Source organism: Oncorhynchus mykiss, chromosome 15, assembly GCF_057628025.1.
Source record: "Oncorhynchus mykiss isolate SJ-2025 chromosome 15, ASM5762802v1, whole genome shotgun sequence".
Classification (NCBI taxonomy): domain Eukaryota; kingdom Metazoa; phylum Chordata; class Actinopteri; order Salmoniformes; family Salmonidae; genus Oncorhynchus; species Oncorhynchus mykiss.
Genome location: NC_143036.1, coordinates 53748916 through 53766808, shown reverse-complemented (window position 1 = coordinate 53766808; position 17893 = coordinate 53748916). Strand labels below are relative to the sequence as shown.

At 43.5% G+C, this 17893-nt stretch overlaps 2 protein-coding genes across 6 annotated transcripts in view; both read left to right on the top strand.

Annotated features, from left to right (window-relative positions):
* Window positions 1-44: 44 nt before the first annotated feature.
* Window positions 45-5860, top strand: LOC110490245 (transmembrane protein 209). 4 transcript variants are annotated; one of them, XM_036944545.2, is made up of 15 exons: window positions 45-180; window positions 1027-1148; window positions 1266-1324; window positions 1466-1597; window positions 1753-1979; window positions 2204-2396; window positions 2644-2819; window positions 2940-3011; window positions 3116-3212; window positions 3305-3430; window positions 3639-3736; window positions 3835-3949; window positions 4036-4133; window positions 4260-4333; window positions 4750-5860. In XM_036944545.2, the coding sequence occupies exons 2-15, from the start codon at window positions 1033-1035 to the stop codon at window positions 4802-4804; spliced, it is 1638 nt and encodes a 545-aa protein (XP_036800440.2). In that variant the 5' UTR covers window positions 45-180; window positions 1027-1032; the 3' UTR covers window positions 4805-5860. The 4 variants fall into 4 exon arrangements, with proteins under 4 accessions (XP_036800440.2, XP_090056461.1, XP_090056460.1 ...); XM_090200335.1 differs by having other exon boundaries at window positions 96-180; window positions 4033-4133; XM_090200334.1 differs by lacking the exon at window positions 45-180 and having other exon boundaries at window positions 1009-1148.
* Window positions 5861-6656: 796 nt separating this feature from the next.
* Window positions 6657-17893, top strand: part of ahcyl2b (adenosylhomocysteinase like 2b) — a 46294-nt gene continuing 35057 nt past the window's right edge. The window contains exon 1 of one of the 2 annotated variants that reach the window (XM_036944542.2): window positions 6657-7286. In XM_036944542.2, the coding sequence (XP_036800437.1) occupies window positions 6966-7286 (321 nt within the window). In that variant the 5' untranslated portion in view covers window positions 6657-6965. The remainder of the gene's footprint in view (window positions 7287-17893) is intronic. The other variant, XM_036944543.2, reaches the window with a different exon arrangement.

The following is a 17893-nucleotide window of genomic DNA, read 5'->3' as shown; positions in this document are numbered from 1 at the left end:
ATAATGTAACGAAAAATTACATTCCACATCTCATCTGTAACAAGGTATTACCCGCTCCACATCTCAGTGGCATGTTTTGAAAAGGGGCGGGTGTACAGAACGGAAGTAGTTAGACTGCTCTAGGACATTACACTTCCGGTTGAAATACAAAATTTGTGCAGCGCCGTTGGAGCTAACGGGGTATGTATGAAATGTACTTATATTTAGCTGTATTTACTCTATTCAATTACACTTATTGGTGGTATGAATGACTAAGTAAAAATAAGTTAAACAAGTTGGTAAAAACAAAAGTCATACTTTGCCAGTGATTCAGTGTTTTTATTAGCTAACTAACTGGTGACGTTCGCATGCTATGCTAGCCAGCCAACTGGTTGCCAGAAGATACTGACCCTAACGTTATGCTTGTTTACACTGAGATGCACTGGGGTCGGAAAGCATTCATGGTTACATTAAGACACCTTGGAGCCGGCGTGAGATATTGGTCGGAAAACGTACCTCGATGAAGGGATGGGATATGCCAGTGACACTGTACTCAATTTTACTATTACCCACAATGATACATTGAGAAGATTGAACCACTGCTCGTTTTATTGGCTTCATGCCAGCTAGCAGCAGCAATCGATCGAAGCAATTTTGGAATTGTAGTGTCAGGCAATTAGCTCCTTTTGTTGTTCAACATGTGGCATTCCATAATGGCTATTGCCAACTAATACGAAAATAGTATTTCAATCTTCTCGGTGGAGCAGTGTGGATAAAGGTCCAATTTGGTGAACAGTGGCATATCCTATCCCTGCATTGAGGTAAGTTTTCCAATCTATATCTTGTGCCGGTGCCATGGTGTCTTAATGAAACTAACCATGATTGTGTTCCGACCCCATTGCCGCTCAGTGCAAGAAAGTGTAAAGGTGGGGTCGGAATGTCGAGTGTCAGACACACTGGTTTATTTAGAAACTAGTTAACCCTTCTGTCTGAATTAAGCAGCCGACAGTGTGATAACGCTATGTGGACATGTCTCCGATGAAACAGGAGGGCATGTCTACTCTCATCGACAGGACGATGAGGATGAGGAGGGAGGAGCAGGCGCGCCAGGTGGTCCTCGCCTGGGCAGTCCTCAATGTGTCGCTAGCTGGCATGATCTACACAGAGATGTAAGGTTGTGTTTTCTTGTCAACGACTGACTCGCATGATTAGTAGCCTGTTGCAGATGCCTAACTGGAAGCAAGTGCTGCCAATGCCTCTCAGTAATATGTACATTGTCCTCTCAGGTCAGGGAAACTGCTGAGCCTGTACTTCAGCATCTCTTACTGGCCTATCTGGTACATAGGTGAGTGCTCTGGTTGCTATGGAAAGAAGTTAAACATTGTTTTGGGAGGGAATGCCCAGGTGTGGCAATGATGCACACTGGTTACAGATGAGCAATAACTTGTCATTCATATTATCTCTCCTTCCTTTTCCTTTCCCACAGAGCTGGCCTTCGCCTCAGTCTTCAGCCTTAACGCCCTGTTTGACTTCTGGAAGTACTTCAAGTACACCATGGCCCCCTCTACCATTGCTGTTACCCCTGAACAGCACCGTCTTCTTGGCCTCAGAAACTCAAGTGAGTCATTGGCTGCAGAGTGGTTAAGGTGATGGTGTTGTACGTGTTTTGATGTATATTCTATGAACCCCAAATGTAGTCTATCCCTCTTGTACGTTTGTCTTTTTAAACTGCCCAAATCAATGAATACTATGTTGGTCTTCATCTCTACTCAGGTATCCAGGCATCACCCCCGCTGAAGCAAGAAAAGCAGGAGGCTCAAGCCCCGGCTCAGTCGTCACCCCTCCAGGGTCAGAGTGTGCTCAGCTTCAGTCCCTCCAGGCCGGCCAGCACCAGCCCCAAGTTCTCCCCCAGCTGTGTACCCGGATACAGCCCCCTATTGAGCAGCCCGTCCACCCCGGGCAGCGGGGGACACTTCTCCCCCTCCCTGGCCTTTGGGAAGGTCTGTCAGACTCGCAATGCTCTTTATTATCTAGCTATCAATCTGATGCATTTGTGTTGGGTGTCTGTCAATTAATCTGGTACTGTAACTGCTACCATTATCCTTTCACGTTTCCTGTGTTGTGGCTATCACTTTTTGGTTTTCCTTGTCATGTCTGAAATCTACTGGCATGAAGCCAGGGAGATAATGCTTTCCCATTTGTAACAGCTTTCTGTTGATTTCAGTTGAACTTCAGCCCCCCCTCATCCTACCCCAGCAGCATTGGCCCAGTGGATGGCACCAGCCTGAGGGCACGCTACCGCACCTCTCCCTCTGTGTTCAACTCCCCCGGGGGCAAAGAGGACTACATGGAGTCCCTGAAGACCCTGGACAGGTTCCTCCGCACCGAGGAGGAGAAGAGCCACCGCAGTCAGTTAGGTAAGAGTCTGACGGTGTAGCTTAGGCCTGGCCTTATTACCATTTTCACTATGCAGTACTACTAGTGAAACTCTTCTAGATAATAAAAACTGACCATGGCTCGCTTGATGAAGAGCTGTCAATCCCAATGTGACTTTCTTGGTTAAATAAAGGATAACAAATTATAATGAACTCCAACTGAGCTTTTGTCTCAACTGTGAAGAGCATTATTGTAATATCCTGTATGCATCCTTTGACTGTTTCTCAGGGAGCCCAGAGTCTGTGTCGCCCTCCCACAGCCCGACGTTCTGGAACTATAGCCGCTCGGTGGGGGATTACGCCCAGAGCCTGAGGAAGTTCCAGTACCAGCCGGCCTGCCGTTCCCAGGCCCCCTCAGCCAGCAAGGACGAGACAGACCTGGGCTCCAAACAGGCTGCAGAGGAGGTTCAAGGGATCAATCAATCAATTCATCAATAAAATAACTATTCTTTATTGTACCAGAGGGGAATTGGTTTTCCAAGCATGAATACACATTCTCCTGTAACCATTCTTTTTGATCTGCAGGTTTGGGCCAGAATCACAACCAGTCGTCTCGTGGTGGACAGCATAGACAGCTGGACGGCCAAGCTCAGAAATGTAAGACAATATAACAAGCTTAGAAGTAACATTGAAGCTCTGGTAAAATCTGAAATTTAGTTGGAAAAAGTGGTTGATACGCGTGTAGTTTCTCTTTCTTTCAGTGGATAAATGACACCATTCTAGTGCCACTTGTGAAGGAGATGGACTCAGTAAATGGCCAGCTAAGGAGAATGGGCTGCTCTGAGCTCCAGATTGGAGGTATTTACTGCCCATATGCAATGGGGCAAAATGGGAAATGTAGTTTACGCCGACCCAGTTATACTTACCCAGTCTGTCGCCCTATTCAACAGAAGCCAGTATAGCCAGTCTAAAACAGGCTGCTGTTTTGAAGGCTTCAGTCATCCCCACCATGCCTGCTATTGTGCAGTACCTGGACATCACCCCTAACCAAGAGTATCTAGTGGAGAGGATCAAAGGTAGGCCTATGAGAGGTTATGTTTTGACTCCTTGCTTATTGACTGTGCTATATTCCTGTCATATACTATACGTGTCCACAACTGAGGGTCCAATACATTAGAGCCAAAGCAGCTAAGATTCTAGAGAGATTTGAGTCCAAGGTCAGAAGACTTGATGAAAGCAGAGATTGACATATCATTATTGACACTGTTTGTTTCCCCTTGTCAGAGCTGGCCCATAGTGGCTGCATGAGTTCTTTCCGCTGGAACAGGGGCGGGGATCTCAAAGCCAGGAAGTGGGACACAGACCTTCCTTCAGACTGTGCTGTGAGTCTCATGCATCACCCCTAGTCTTGACCCCCCAAAAAGTAGTAATCTACTACATGGTTGAATTTCAAATACGTGTTGTGTTTTCTCTCCATTAGATCCTCATGCATGTGCTGTGCACATACCTGGACTCCCGACTCCCGCCTCACCCCAAGTACCCCGACGGAAAGACCTTCACCTCGCAGCACTTCAGCCAGACGCCAGACAAACCTGGTAAGGCCGAGCGGCACAACACACACAGAATGGACATCGTTCTTCTCCTATTCTTTACTGATACCCTGTTCTTGTTTCTTAAGTAGACGTGACGAATGAAAACCTCTTCTGCGTTCACCAAAGTAGCACCAATCCCCCGCACTACCAACTTATTTACCAGGGCCATGTCTACAGCCTGCCCAAGGTAAGAACCAAATCTCTGCCTCTTTTGTCCCGATGGCCTTTTTGGACATGCCTCAGTGAGTGAGATGTATCTGTCAAAAACCACATGTGCTCCATTCATTTGAGTCCCCTCTGATTGTGCTCCCAGGGAAGGAACAACCTGTTCCACACAGTTCTCATGTTCCTCTTCGTCATCAAAACCAAGGAGTCTGGGATGCTGGGGTGAGTACTCCCAATTATTCCACTGTATAACTAACATGGGGCGGCAGGTAGCCTAGTGGTTAGAGCGTTGGACCAGTAACCAAAAGGTTGCTAGATCGAATCCCTGAGCTGACACGGTAGAAATCTGTCGTTCTGTCCCTGAACAAGGCAGTTAACCAACTGTTCCTAGGCCGTAATTGTAAATAAGAATTTGTTCTTAACTGACTTGCCAAGTGAAATAAAATAAAAATCTGCATTTAAACTTCCCAGGCCAGGGTGCCATCACTGACTCCAGATGGGCACTACTCTCTCAGCTCTATGTGATAATATGCCACTTTAATAAAGTAAACTTGTCAAGACCACATTGGCAATCAATCTCTATGTAAAACATTTGTGTTTTAATTGAACATAAGTTGTACTCGTCTGTCTTTTTACAGGAGAGTAAATCTGGGCCTTTCAGGTGTGAACATCCTGTGGATATTTGGGGACTGATGCAATCTCTCCCTTCTTGAGCATTTCACAGCAGTGTCACAGAGGATGTTAGAGGGCAGATACTTCCTCAAATATTTTGTCACCTCAAGGTTTGTTTGTGAAACAATACATCGTAGCTTCTGATAACAACAATATTCTGTAGATGTTAGTTACCATAACTGTCCTCAGATCTAGGTTCATAAGGAAGCACTTATGAGAGTAACATTTTGTTGTACATTTGTTCAGTCATTTTTCTGAGAAACAGCAGACCACATTTTTCACTTGAAAGTAGCTATTGTCATTTGTGACATTTTTAAATCAAATTATTACAAAGACCATGACTTAGTTTGATATTATGTTGCAGCAAAAACAACAGTACTGTATTTTTACCCGAGACATCCACAATTTACTTGCTTTATTTGAAATATTCTGTGAATGTATCAGGATAGTGTCATTGTAAATAGTATACCAATGGGTTGAACCCTCCTGGCTTGAATGTATGTCAGTGAGTTTTTCTTTTTATATGAATTGTTTGAGAGAGCTTGAATATTGCTGCTAGGATGCATGAGTTCTTCCTTTTTTGTTGAATGACAGGGTTTGGAGTGGTAGAAAGTTACCTGCGTACAAATGCATGGCTTTGTTTACCAGGGCTGCAGTTACTTACATTGGCATGCATATTATATCTATTCTAACTAGACGTTTGTTCCACGGTTCAAATGCTTGATAGATACAAAGCCATGCACATGGTATGCCTTTTAGAATTTCAATATTATGGAAGGTTCCAAGTAAATTGCTGTTATTTTTATTACCAAAGACTTTACTTGGAGAATTATGATGTATAGTGGTCAAAGAGGTGTCTTTTTATGATAGGTTGTGAGAATGTCATTTATTTTGATTAAAAAAAAAAAAAAAAATAGAAGCTAATTCAAAGATGGTAACAGGCTGCATGGACTTGTATGGGCTCATGGGGCAACTCCAATGCACTCCAACCCCCCCCTCATTCAATCAAATTTGAATTGTTTATACTGATGTGGTTTTCAATTGAGACATGGAAATAAACATAATTGATTAAGTTCATCTGTCTGTGGTTGAAAACATATTTGTTTCCATATATTTTTATTAGAGTTACTCTTTAGTCCTTACTCTGTTATCAATGTGACTAGATTTAGGTGCAAGAGCTCTACATTACCAGAACCCACCCCATGGTGGCAGTATTTATTTGCTTCCAGAACCCATTTTCTCTAGATTGACCTCATGAAATGTCAAATCAAATTGTATATGTCTCATGCGCCGAACACACCAGGTGTTACCGTTGTAACACGTAACGGTGAAACGCGTGCTTGTAAGCATTAACCAATAATGCAGCTAAGAAAATATTCACAAAATAAACTAAAGTTAAAGAATTATACGCCACTCATTAAATTAGCAATATGGCTATATACAGATGTGCAGAGGGGGTTGTCAAATGAAAGGATGTAAGCAACCATTTCCAAGTTTTCCACTAATGAAATATTAATATTTTCAGATGGCATTGTGCAATGCGATGCAGAACTTGAAAGGCTTCAATTTACACACATTTGCATTGCGTTCATATCAGAATACAGCATCATTGTAAATAGTTAAAATAAAGGTTAAATGCATTAAAAATAACATTTTGTCACTGGTGCGTTTACTTTGTATTCTTGCTTAGAGGACTACACGTGAGACATCTTCAAATGTCTTTTATGAATGATCATACTGTTTTTTTTTCCCCCCAGATGTCGTCAATGTGGTTTGGATACAAGACTTGAATCAAATGTAAAATGTCATCCCTCACATAAGTAACTGTTTAAGTACTGCACTGTATAGTTCCCGTTAAATACAAACGTAATCTACCATAATGCATTTGAATATGTAATACTTACTGGGAGATGTAGTTCTGTAGTGTTTTCTGTCAAATTATTTGATAAGGCTCGGGGTTAAAGTCATTTTATGTAGCTAGTCTTTCATTTTTTATTTTGATGGTATCATTAATAGTGCTTGTCTGGCATTGGCTCTGATCATTTTAATATTTCCACTAAATGTTTATTGAGACTCTTGAAAACGACGAAGACCACAATGCCTTGCTTTTAATCAGTACTCCGCCGCTCACAATCCGTCGCCTTGTTATGTGTTGGGAAAAGGACTTCGCGAAATAGCAGCGATGTCAGTCCAGGTTTTGGCAGCGAAAATGGCCGAGGTCGAATTAAAAGACGTCCCCGGCAAAGAATTAACACCCGAATCGCCTCTGACACCAAAGGCAGATGACAAAGGGATGGTTGAAAACGAACCAAAAGCTACTTCGGCTACTACCCCAACGATGGAGCCGATGGTAAAAACCGGGGACACGAGTCCTGGTTTTCTCACCCCGAACACTAAGATGCCGCAGGCGTCCGCGATGAAACGGACAGATCCCCAACAAAACGGTGGAGAAGCTTTCGTAAATCGCGACGGTACGGTGGCAGAGGCCCCAAGATTGAAAAAGGTGAGGGCGAACGTAAATGGGATGTTGGTATTTTATTATGGTATTCTGCTCTAGGCAGATGCGAGGTTTGTGTTTTGTTTGCAATGCTAACTAGCTAGCCAGCAAGCTAGAAACCTGGCATTGTGTGACGATGGCTGTAGCTTTAAGCGAGCAATAAAAAGCACTTTTGCCGTTACCTGACTAGTCTTGTTCGCTAGTCAGACAAGTCGTTATTTAAATAAAATCTTATCAGCAAGTAACGGCAACGTTAGTTATATCATATTTTAAAGGATATTGTGTTCATGGGCGCAGCCACAGACCCTAGCAAATTGCTGTCTAAACTTACCCACTAACTATAATTTAACGTTAACGATGCGCTGTCGTGGCGCTGTGAGATGCCGATGTTGGGACAACTACGTGTAGCTAAACTAGCAATGAAGCTGTGAACAAAGTAGCTGGTCCAGATTGAACTTTAATGGCATCTGCATTCTACCTGGTGATGGTTTTGTTAACGCGTTTGAAGTCTCACTCACGCCCATGTCACAATTTTGTCCTGACGACGTAATAATGTGATGTCCACACATGTTCATCAAAATGTTGTTTTTTGTAACCCTATTGTAGCTCATGGACATTTGACACACATTTACGACCATGACAATACAACTAAAATAGCATTAGTCAAATCGTGGTCATGGTAGTCAAATGCATTCAACCAAGACTGTTGGAAGAAGTGATTTTAAATGCTGTTGTGAGATGATCTGAATTTGCATGGGGTGCTCAGCTGTAGAGCACAGCAGTGGTGTGTGTGAGATCAGGAAGGAAGCAGCGCTCTGGTGGGTAGCTAGGCTACATCACTTTATCAATGACTGTTATTTTGCCACCGCTCCAGTTGAACCTCACCACAACAGTAGCAGACTCCTCTGACGGGTCTGTCACACCTTTGTCACCTATTTCTTGTCTCGTTCAGCCTGGCAATAGATCACATAGACTACTTAAGGGAGTTTCCATCATTCAGGCTTACTCTGCTAGGCTCTCCTGTGGCTATACATCACCAGAAGATTTAGGCCTGTGTGTGTTCTGTATCAACACCTCTCCCTCAGGATGGGGTTGGCAAAGCTCTCAGCTCACTCGTCAATTAATCTTATCTCGTCAGCCTCATGGAAAGTTCTGATCTGAAGAGAATAATGGGGATCAAGGTTCAAGGAAAAGTAGAACTTCTCTGATAAGTAGTTCCTTGAAAAGACTGGTGTCGACTAGGCCTAAGAAGTCTCACCATAAATTGTTGTTTAGGATTTATGGCCCGTGCTCACTGTCATAAAGCTATTAATCAAAGGTGTTCAAATCAATCTTGTGTAAGGCAGTTCATGTGCAGGTGGCAATTAAATGATGTGCTCTCTTCAGGATATAAAGTAGGGTCATAACTGGGTATACAACATTACAGCATATGCATATTTTTGTGTCCATGTTTGTGCAGACCCTCCCTAAAGCATAGATTGGTTTATAGCAATGATGTACAGTTGTATGAAAAGGTTTGGGCACCCCCGACAATTTTCATGATTTCCAATTATAAATAATTGGGTGTTTGGATCAGTAATTTCATTTTGATCTATCAAATAACTGATGGACACTAATATTACAGTAGTGAAATGAGGTTTATTGGATTAACAGAAAATGTGCAATATGCATCAAAACAAAATTAGACGGGTGCATAAATTTGGGCAACCCAATAGAAAAATCACATCAATATTTAGTGGAGCCTCCTTTTGCTAAAATAACAGCCTCTAGACGCTTCCCATAGCCTCTAATAAGTGTCTGGATTCTGGATGAAGGTATTTTGGACCATTCCTCCTTACAAAACATCTCCAGTTAGGTTTGATGGTTGCCGAGCATCGACAGCCCACTTCAAATCATCCCACAGATTCACAATGATATTCAGGTCTGGGGTCTGGGATGGCCATTCCAGAACATTGTACTTGTTCCTCTGCATAAATGCCCGGGAAGATTTTGAGCAGTGTTTTGGGTCGTTGTCTTGTTGAAATATCCAGCCCCGGCGTAACTTTGACTGATTCTTCAACATTATTCCCAAGAATCTGCTGATATTGAGTGGAATCCATGCGTCCCTAAACTTTAACAAGATTCACAGTACCGGCACTGGCCACACAGCATGATGGAACCCCCACCAAATTTGACTGTGGGTAGCAAGTGTTTTTCTTGGAACGCTGTGTTCTTTTGCCGCCATGCACAACATCCCTTGTTATGACCAAGTAACTCAATCTTTGTTTCATCAGTCCACAGCACCTTATTCCAAAATGAAGCTGGCTTGTCCAAATGTGCGTTTGCATACCTCAAGCGACTCTGTTTGTGACGTGTGTGCAGAAAAGGCTTCTTCCGCATCACTCTCCCATACAGCTTCTCCTTGTGCAAAGTGTGCTGAATTGTTGAACGATGGACAGTGACACCATCTGCAGCAAGATGATGTTGTAGGTCTCTGGAGGTGGTCTGTGGGCTGTTTTTGACCGTTCTCACCATCCTTCGCCTCTCCGATATTTTACTTGGCCTGCCACTTCTGGCCTTAACAAGAACTGTGCCTGTGGTCTTCCATTTCCTCACTATGCTCCTCACACTGGGCACTGACAGCTTAAATCTCTGCGATAGCTTTTTGTAGCCTTCCTCTGAACCAGAATGTTGAACAATCTTTGTTTTCAGGTCATTTGAGAGTTGTTTTGAGGCCCCCATGTTGCCACTCTTCAGAGGAGAGTCAAAGAGAACATCAACTTGCAATTGGCCACCTTAAATACCTTTTCTCATGATTGGATGCACTTGTCTATGAAGTTCAAGGCTGAATGAGCTCACCAAACCAATTGTGTGTTCCAATTAATCAGTGCTAAGTAGTTACAGGTATTCAAATTAACAGAATGACAAGGGTGCACACATTTTTGCATAGCCTATTTTTCACATCTGATTTAATTTCATACAACTTAATATTGCTACACTAAAAATCTTTGTCTGGACAATACCCCAGTACTCAGCTTTTATTAGAAAAGGAATGGCATGCCACTGTGATCAATTTCTGTGACGACAGAGTAAATTATTATGCAGCCTTGAGGGGTGCCCAAACTTTTTCATACGACTGTAATTCCTTGTCCCCAAATAGGCAACAGATCTGACAAAACACCCTCCCACTATTCTGCCACCAACCCAGTGACTATGAACACAGGACTGGAAAATAGCATTTACACAGCGAGGGAGGGAGGGAGGGAAAGTGGACTGGCTTATGACAGATGGTCCATCAGCCTTCTGTGTCCGCTACGAACAGCAGGACCAGGAACCCTACGAGCAGCAGGGAGAGGAGGCTGCTGCGGCATGGCATCTGGCTCGTTGTGGTGACCTGTCCTTAAAGGGACCACCAGCAATACCCTTTAGGTGAATATTTAGTGCCATCCGCCATGGCACAGATTCCGTATGATGTTTTATACATGAAGTGAGCTACTTAGACTGCAATATGCAAACATATTTGTACCGGCCAATGAACTTGTTTTGTGTCCTCCTCTCGCTTCACAATCATCTAAGTAGCCATGCATTGGAGCAGGGACGTGCATGCAAAGTTTTAGGCCTATTTATAGGCTGAATGCATGTGTGTGCTGTTATATAGGCTGCGTCTGTTGAATCCCTGAGTGCAGAAAGGGCAGTGAGATGGAGAGCAGCAGTAGAGCTGATGGTATGTGGCATGGACGGCTGGTTCTAATCCATGCCTTACCATGTCACCACATGGGGGATTAAGCAGCTTGCCTCCCACTTTAGGTGGGCAGATGTTAGCCTTCGGACCAGCTGAGTGATTCCCCCCCCAACGGACTCTGCCAACCTATCATGATGTTTCTGGAAGGATCAGGGAAATATACGCTGCCCCTGCCAGGAAGAACGGATTAGCAGCGGTAGGTTTCAGCTTTCGCCGCCATGTGTGGCTAAGACTGCTGCTAATGAACCGTCCCGTCCTCGCCGCCACACACACACAAGCAGTGCCCAGTTACAGGTGCTGACGACTGCCACGGGTAGGTGCTGACAACTGCCACGGGTAGGTGCTGACGACTGCCACGGGTAGGTGCTGACAACTGCCACGGATTACATGGACAATCTCCCTGGTCACCCGCTGCCCTGCTCTCTGACCCAAGGAAAAGGTCCCCCAGCATCATAAGGTATTTTCATTCAAGTGGAGGTCCTAACAGGAGTCACGAGCTTACTGTGGGCTGGGCAAGACCTGTAGGTTAAATGGCTTGCAGACAGATCTGTATCGAAAATGGTTCTGTTCAAGTTCGTAAAGAAAACTCTTTTTGCCCATCTATCCTCTGCTGTCAGGAAGATGAGTTTTGGGCATGGCTGCCGTGACATGGCCCTGACAGTGCTGGTCATTGGCAGCCACCCCGGGGATCCTTCCTCATCTGAGACGGGCTCTATGACACCAGCGTCGCTTCCATCAGATTAACAGCCTGAGTGCTTTGTCCCTCCGAGAAGAGCCCAGTGTGCTCCAATGATGTCGCTAGGGATTCAGGAGGAGTAGCCAGAAGGAGGATTATCACAATGACCTTGAAAGGGCAGCAACCGACAGGGTAAACACTCCTGTGTCATAAAAATGCAGATATCTTGGCAGATGCTTTATTATGCTTACATAAAAGGCTAGCAGGCTCCAGTACTTCAATTGCTTTTTTGACATTGCCCAGTTATTTGACCACTATTCCCAAATGTAGCCTACAATAAAGGAGGACTCTGGGTCTATATACCATTTGTACTGTAGCCTATTTTAGCTGTAATATGGGAAAGCCTGGCTCTTGTTTTTCTCCTTGCTCAAGGACTAGGAGATCCATTGATCACTGTGTTCTAACAGCCACTGTGTTCTACTCTGGGTCCATGAAGACTTTATTCCCTAGCGTGACGCTGCTGAGATTATCACCTGATAGCTGGGGCCTGTGATGGGGAGAATGTAGCAGCACAGTTTCTAAACCCAGAGGCGCAACATCGCAAGACTTCTGGGAACGCTCACGAAGCAAGAAGTCAATGAGAGAGGTGTAAAATTCTTCCTTTTAATAGTTCATTTTCTCAATCTAAAGGCACAACCTAGACTCAAGCCAAGGAGTTGAGCATGTTATTACTCCAACCTCGTTAAAGTGACACTGACATTTAAAATTTCGTCAAAAACAACTTCAAATTTGATTTGTCACATGCTTTGTAAACAACCGGTTTAGAATAACAGTGGAATGCTTACTTACAGGCTCTTCCCAACAATGCAGAAAGAAAAATAATAAAACAAGGAATAAATTATCGATAACTTGGCTGTATACACAGGGTACCAGTGCTCAGTCGCTGTGCAGGGGTACCAGTACGGAGTCCCTGTGCAGGGGTACAAGGTATTGGAGGTAAACATGTACAGTTGAAGTCGGAAGTTTACATACTCTTAGGTTGGAGTCATTAAAACTCGTATTTCAACCACTCCCCACATATCTTGCTAACAAACTATATTTTTTTAAGTCGGTTAGGACATCTACTTTCTGCACAACATAAGTAATTTTTCCAACAATTGTTTACAAAGAGATTATTTAACTTATAATTCACAATTCCAGTGGTTCAGAAGTGTACATACACTAAGTTGACTGTGCCTTTAAACAGCTTGGAAAATTCCAGAAAATGATGTCATGGCTTTAGAAGCTTCTGATAGGCTAATTGACATCATTTGAGTCAATTGGAGGTGTACCTGTGGATGTATTTCAAAGCCTACCTTCAAACTCAGTGCCTATTTGCTTGACATCATGGGAAACTCAAAAGAAATCAGCCAAGACCTCAGAAAATAAATTGTAGACCTCCACTTGTCTGGTTTGTCCTTGGGAGCAATTTCCAAACGCCTGAAGGTACCACGTTCATCTGTACAAACAATAGTATGCAAGTATAAACACCATGGGACCACGCAGCCGTCATACCGCTCAGGAAGGAGACGCGCTCTGTCTCCTTCCTGAGCTGATGAATGTACTTTGGTGTGAAAAGTGCAAATCAATCCCAGAACAACTGCAAAGGACCTTGTGAAGATGCTGGAGTAAACAGGTACAAAAGTATCTATATCCGTAGTAAAACAAGTCCTATATCGACATAACCTGAAAGGTTGCCCAGCAAGGAAGAAGCCACTGCTCCAAAAAAGCCAGACTACGGTTTGTAACTGCACATGGGGACAAAGATTGTACTTTTTGCAGAAATGTCCTCTTGTCTAATGAAACAAAAATAGAACTGTTTGGCCATAATGACCATTGTTACGTTTGGAGGAGAAAGGGGGAGGCTTGCAAGCCGAAGAACACCACCCCAACCATGAAGTACAGGGGTGGTAGCATCATGTTGTGAGGGTGCTTTGCTGCAGAAGAGACTGGTGCACTTCACAAAATAGATGGCATTGTGAGGAAGGAAAAGTATGTGGATATATTGAAGCAACATCTCAAGACATCAGTCAGGAAGTTAAAAACTTCTTATGGTATAGGGGACGCTTGCGTCCCACTTGGCCAAAAGCCAAGGAAAATGCAGGTTCAAATGAATTGATATACAAATCTAACTCTCATTAAATCACACATGTAAGATACTAAATTAAAGCTACACTCGTTGTGAATCCAGCCAACATGTCAGATTTTAAAAAAGCTTTTCGGTGAAAGCATAAGAAGCTATTATCTGATGATAGCACAACAGTAAACAGAGGGTAGCATATTTCAACCCTGCAGGTGCTACACAAAACGCAGAAATAAAATGTAAAACATGCCTTACCTTTGACAAGCTTCTTTTGTTGGCACTCCAATATGTCCCATAAACATCACAATTGGTCCCTTTGTTCGATTAATTCCGTCCATATATATCCCAAATGTCCATTTATTTGGCGCGTTTGATCCAGAAAAAACAGCTTCCAAATTGCGCAACGTCACTACAAAATATTTTTAAAGTTGCCTGTAACCTTTGCCAAAACATTTCAAACTACTTTTGTAATACAACTTTAGGTATTTTTAAACGTTAATAATCGATCAAATTGAAGACGGGTCTATCTGTGTTCAATACAGGAAGACAACAAACCAAGCTACTTTTCAAGTCTTGCGCAACTCTCAACAGTGTTACCCAGTTCCTAAATGGCCGTACTTCTTCATTGCACAAATGAATAACCTCAAGCAAATTCCAAAGACTGTTGACATCCAGTGGAAGCGGTAGGAACTGAAAACAAGTTCCTAAGAAATATTGTTTCCTAATGAGAACTCAGTGAACAGACGGAGACCTCAAAAAAAACAACATCTGAACGGTTAGTCCTCAGGGTTTTGCCTGCTACATAAGTTATGTTATACTCACAGACATGATTCAAACAGTTTTAGAAACGTCAGAGTGTTTTCTATCCAAATCTACTAATACCATGCATATCTAATTCTTGGCATGAGTAGCAGGAAGTTGAAATTGGGCACGCTATTTATCCAAAAGTGAAAATGCTGCCCCCTATACCTTTTGAAGTTAAAGCTTGGTCGCAATTGGGTCTTTCAAATGGACAATGACCCCAAGCATACTTCTAAAGTTGTGGCAAAATGGCTTAAGGACAACAAAGTCAAGGTATTGGAGTGGCCATCACAAAGCCCTGACCTCAATCCCTTAGAAAATTTGCCGGGAGAACTGAAAAAGCGTGTGCGAGCAAGGAGGCCTACAAACCTGACTCAGTTACACTAGTTACACAAACATTCTTATTCATTAATTTACGTGTGTGTGTGTGTGTGTGTGTATAAGGTAGTTGTTGTGAAATTGTTAGATTACTTGTTAGATATTACTGCACGGTCGGAACTAGAAGCACATGCATTTTGCTACACTCACACATAATTAGCAGATGTTGATGTATGTGACCAATAAAATTTGATTTAAGATTTAGCATTTTTTTTTTTACAATTGTTTGTGTCCTTCCTCTGACACCGCCTAGAAAAGAGGTCTTGGATGGCAGGAAGCTCGGCCCAAGTGATGTACTGGGCCGTACGCGCTACCTTCTTTAGCGCCTTGCAGTCGGATGCCAAGCGGTGATGCAGCCAATCAAGATGCTCTCAGTGGTGCAGTGGTATCTGACGGCTCATGCCAAATATTTTCAGCCTTCCAAGGAGGAAGAGGCGTTGTCATGGCCTCTTCACGACTGTTTTGGTGTGCGTGGACCATGACGATTCCTTAGTGACATAGACACCGAGAAACTTGGACGCTTTCGATCTGCTCCATTACAACCCCGTCAATGTGGATGGGGGCGTGCTCGGCCCTCCATTTCCCGTAGTCCACGATCAGCTCCTTTGTCTTGTTGAGGGAGAGGCTGTTTATTCCGGAGTGCCTTTTGATTTGAGGGCCTGCACATGCGCAGTTCGTCGCAAGACTACTGTTCGATGTCTGTGCATTACCTTAGCTAGCCAACATTGCCATGACAACACCTACAAGCGTGATTGGGGATTTCTATTGGAGAAGCTGTTTCTGCCCGTCATACTGGACTGTCTTTGGTAGCACGACAGTGTGAAGTTTGAAGCTTACTCGCATGGCAGGCCTCATGAGAGTGCTTCTGTCTTTTTTCACCTTTCTGTTAAGATGTTACTTCGCAACGAAGGGGCCTTTCCTACTCAGGGGCCTCCATTTGACAGTAAAGTCATAAACTAGGATGGATTGGAGGCATAAGTAAGTCTATCTCTTTGTCTTGCACACTAAATCAGGCCTTGTCCTGGCCATTCTAGTGGAAAAGGGGTTATAGACAAGTCACTTGTGCTTGGTCCTACATTATCCATTAACTGTTGGCTAAAGATTGTGAATAAGTTTGAACATCCAGCAAAGGTCTTTGGCCAGGGCCACCCCCAGAAACCAGAGATCGAGGCCTGTGTCAATAAAAGAGGGCCCAGTTGAGAAAGACACGCACCAGTGGGGCTTCAAGGAGAGCCGTGCATGTGATGCGGTGTTCATTAACACGGATGGTTGGAGGACAAAGCTGAAATGTGGGGGATGGGGACTAGATCTGTTGGTGTAGTGCTCACGTCAGCTCTCTGAGCTGGAAAGATCCTCATGGGTTTTACTGCCTCACTTCAGGCCGGTCTTCGGGAGCTCCTGGAACTTTTAATTTTATTATTGAATTGATTGAATATCCGAAACACACAATTATACTTGCAGCGAAGCCGCTCAACAACTACACCACAACAGACTCCCATTCAGAGCGACACACAGAAGCATCCGGGGTCAATGCCCTGCTCAAGGGCACATTGACAGATCTCCCACCAGACCAACAAAGTGAAGCTGAACCCTCCAAGACCCCCCCACCCCCAGTTCCCCAATAGCTGTCCCTCAACCATTTGACCCCTCCCACAGTCCAAGAAGAGAACCAAGAAGAAAAAATAAATATTCAATTAACTCCACCCCCCACCCCCCCCCATGCACCAACAACCAAAAGTGGAAAAATAAACAGACAGAAGACAACAGCAAACAAAGGTCATCAAGGACAACTAAAATCATAACAGCAATGCCAGCTGTATATGTTTTAGTGCATGTCTGGCACGATTACGTGTCTGAGTATGCGTGTATTCGAATGTGTACAAACACCTGCACGGCATCAGCCTCCGGCAAACCCGGCATTAACTGTATAAAGGCTGCCCCTCAGTGTCATTCAAACATACTTTTTACCATGTTTTATTTGGACGTATCTTTGACCACCACTTCTATTTCCCGCACAGCATCTCCTCTCTACACGCGTCTTCAATTCCACATCCCAACCCTCCGCTTCCCTCAGCCCATCCCACCGATCTCTGCCGCCCACCCTCTTTGGATTGCTACGCAACATACACTACCGTTCAAAAGTTTGGGGTCACTTAGAAATGTCCTTGTTTTTGAAAGAAAAGCAAAAAAATGTTGTCCCTTTTTTAAAATAACATCAAATTGATCAGAAATACATTGTAGACATTGTTAGTGTTGTAAATTACTATTGTAGCTGGAAACGGCAGATTCTTTATGGAATATCTACATAGGCGTACAGAGGCCCATTATCAGCAACCATCCCTCCTGTGTTTCAATGGCACGTTGTGTTAGCTTATCCAAGTTCATTTTAAAAGGCTAATTGTTAGCACAGCTTTCAACTATGCTGTGATGTTTAACGTACCATTTTTAATCTACAGAACCCACAGATAAATACTTTTACTAAGAGTATTAGTATTTGATTGACCCGGTCTCTCAATCTCCTAACAGTACTATTTCTTGGGTCAACATTTTGTTGGTGGCAAGAATGCTATATAATAATTTTAGCGGAAAAGCATGAAGTTTTGAATCTTGCATCATTTTATACATCAACTCATACACCCTGTACCATGGAATCGGTACATCAAAAATCTCTTCCCAACTATTTTGCATTCTGTATGGCACAGTAGTCAACATCCTGGTCCTCAAATGAAGCTGGTATACTTTCCTATTTATGCTATTTTTATTCCTCCGCCAGTTTTGATTCTTTATATTGGCCAGACAGACCTGTTCCCTACCTCCTCTCGCTGCCACCTGCCTCCTCCATTTTGGGGTTAATGCTGTAATCAATTGGTTGTGCTCTTGGATTGAGCCGAGGTTCCTGTTCAATTCTGATAACA

Bases quoted from the DNA above. Each gene is read 5' to 3' on its own strand.
- LOC110490245 (XM_090200332.1), top strand. From the start codon at position 1,009: ATGTCTCCGATGAAACAGGAGGGCATGTCTACTCTCATCGACAGGACG. The intron at 3,213-3,304 runs GTATTTACTGCC...CCTATTCAACAG, and splicing joins CTCTGAGCTCCAGATTGGAG to AAGCCAGTATAGCCAGTCTA. The intron at 3,950-4,032 runs GTAAGGCCGAGC...TTGTTTCTTAAG, and splicing joins CCAGACGCCAGACAAACCTG to TAGACGTGACGAATGAAAAC.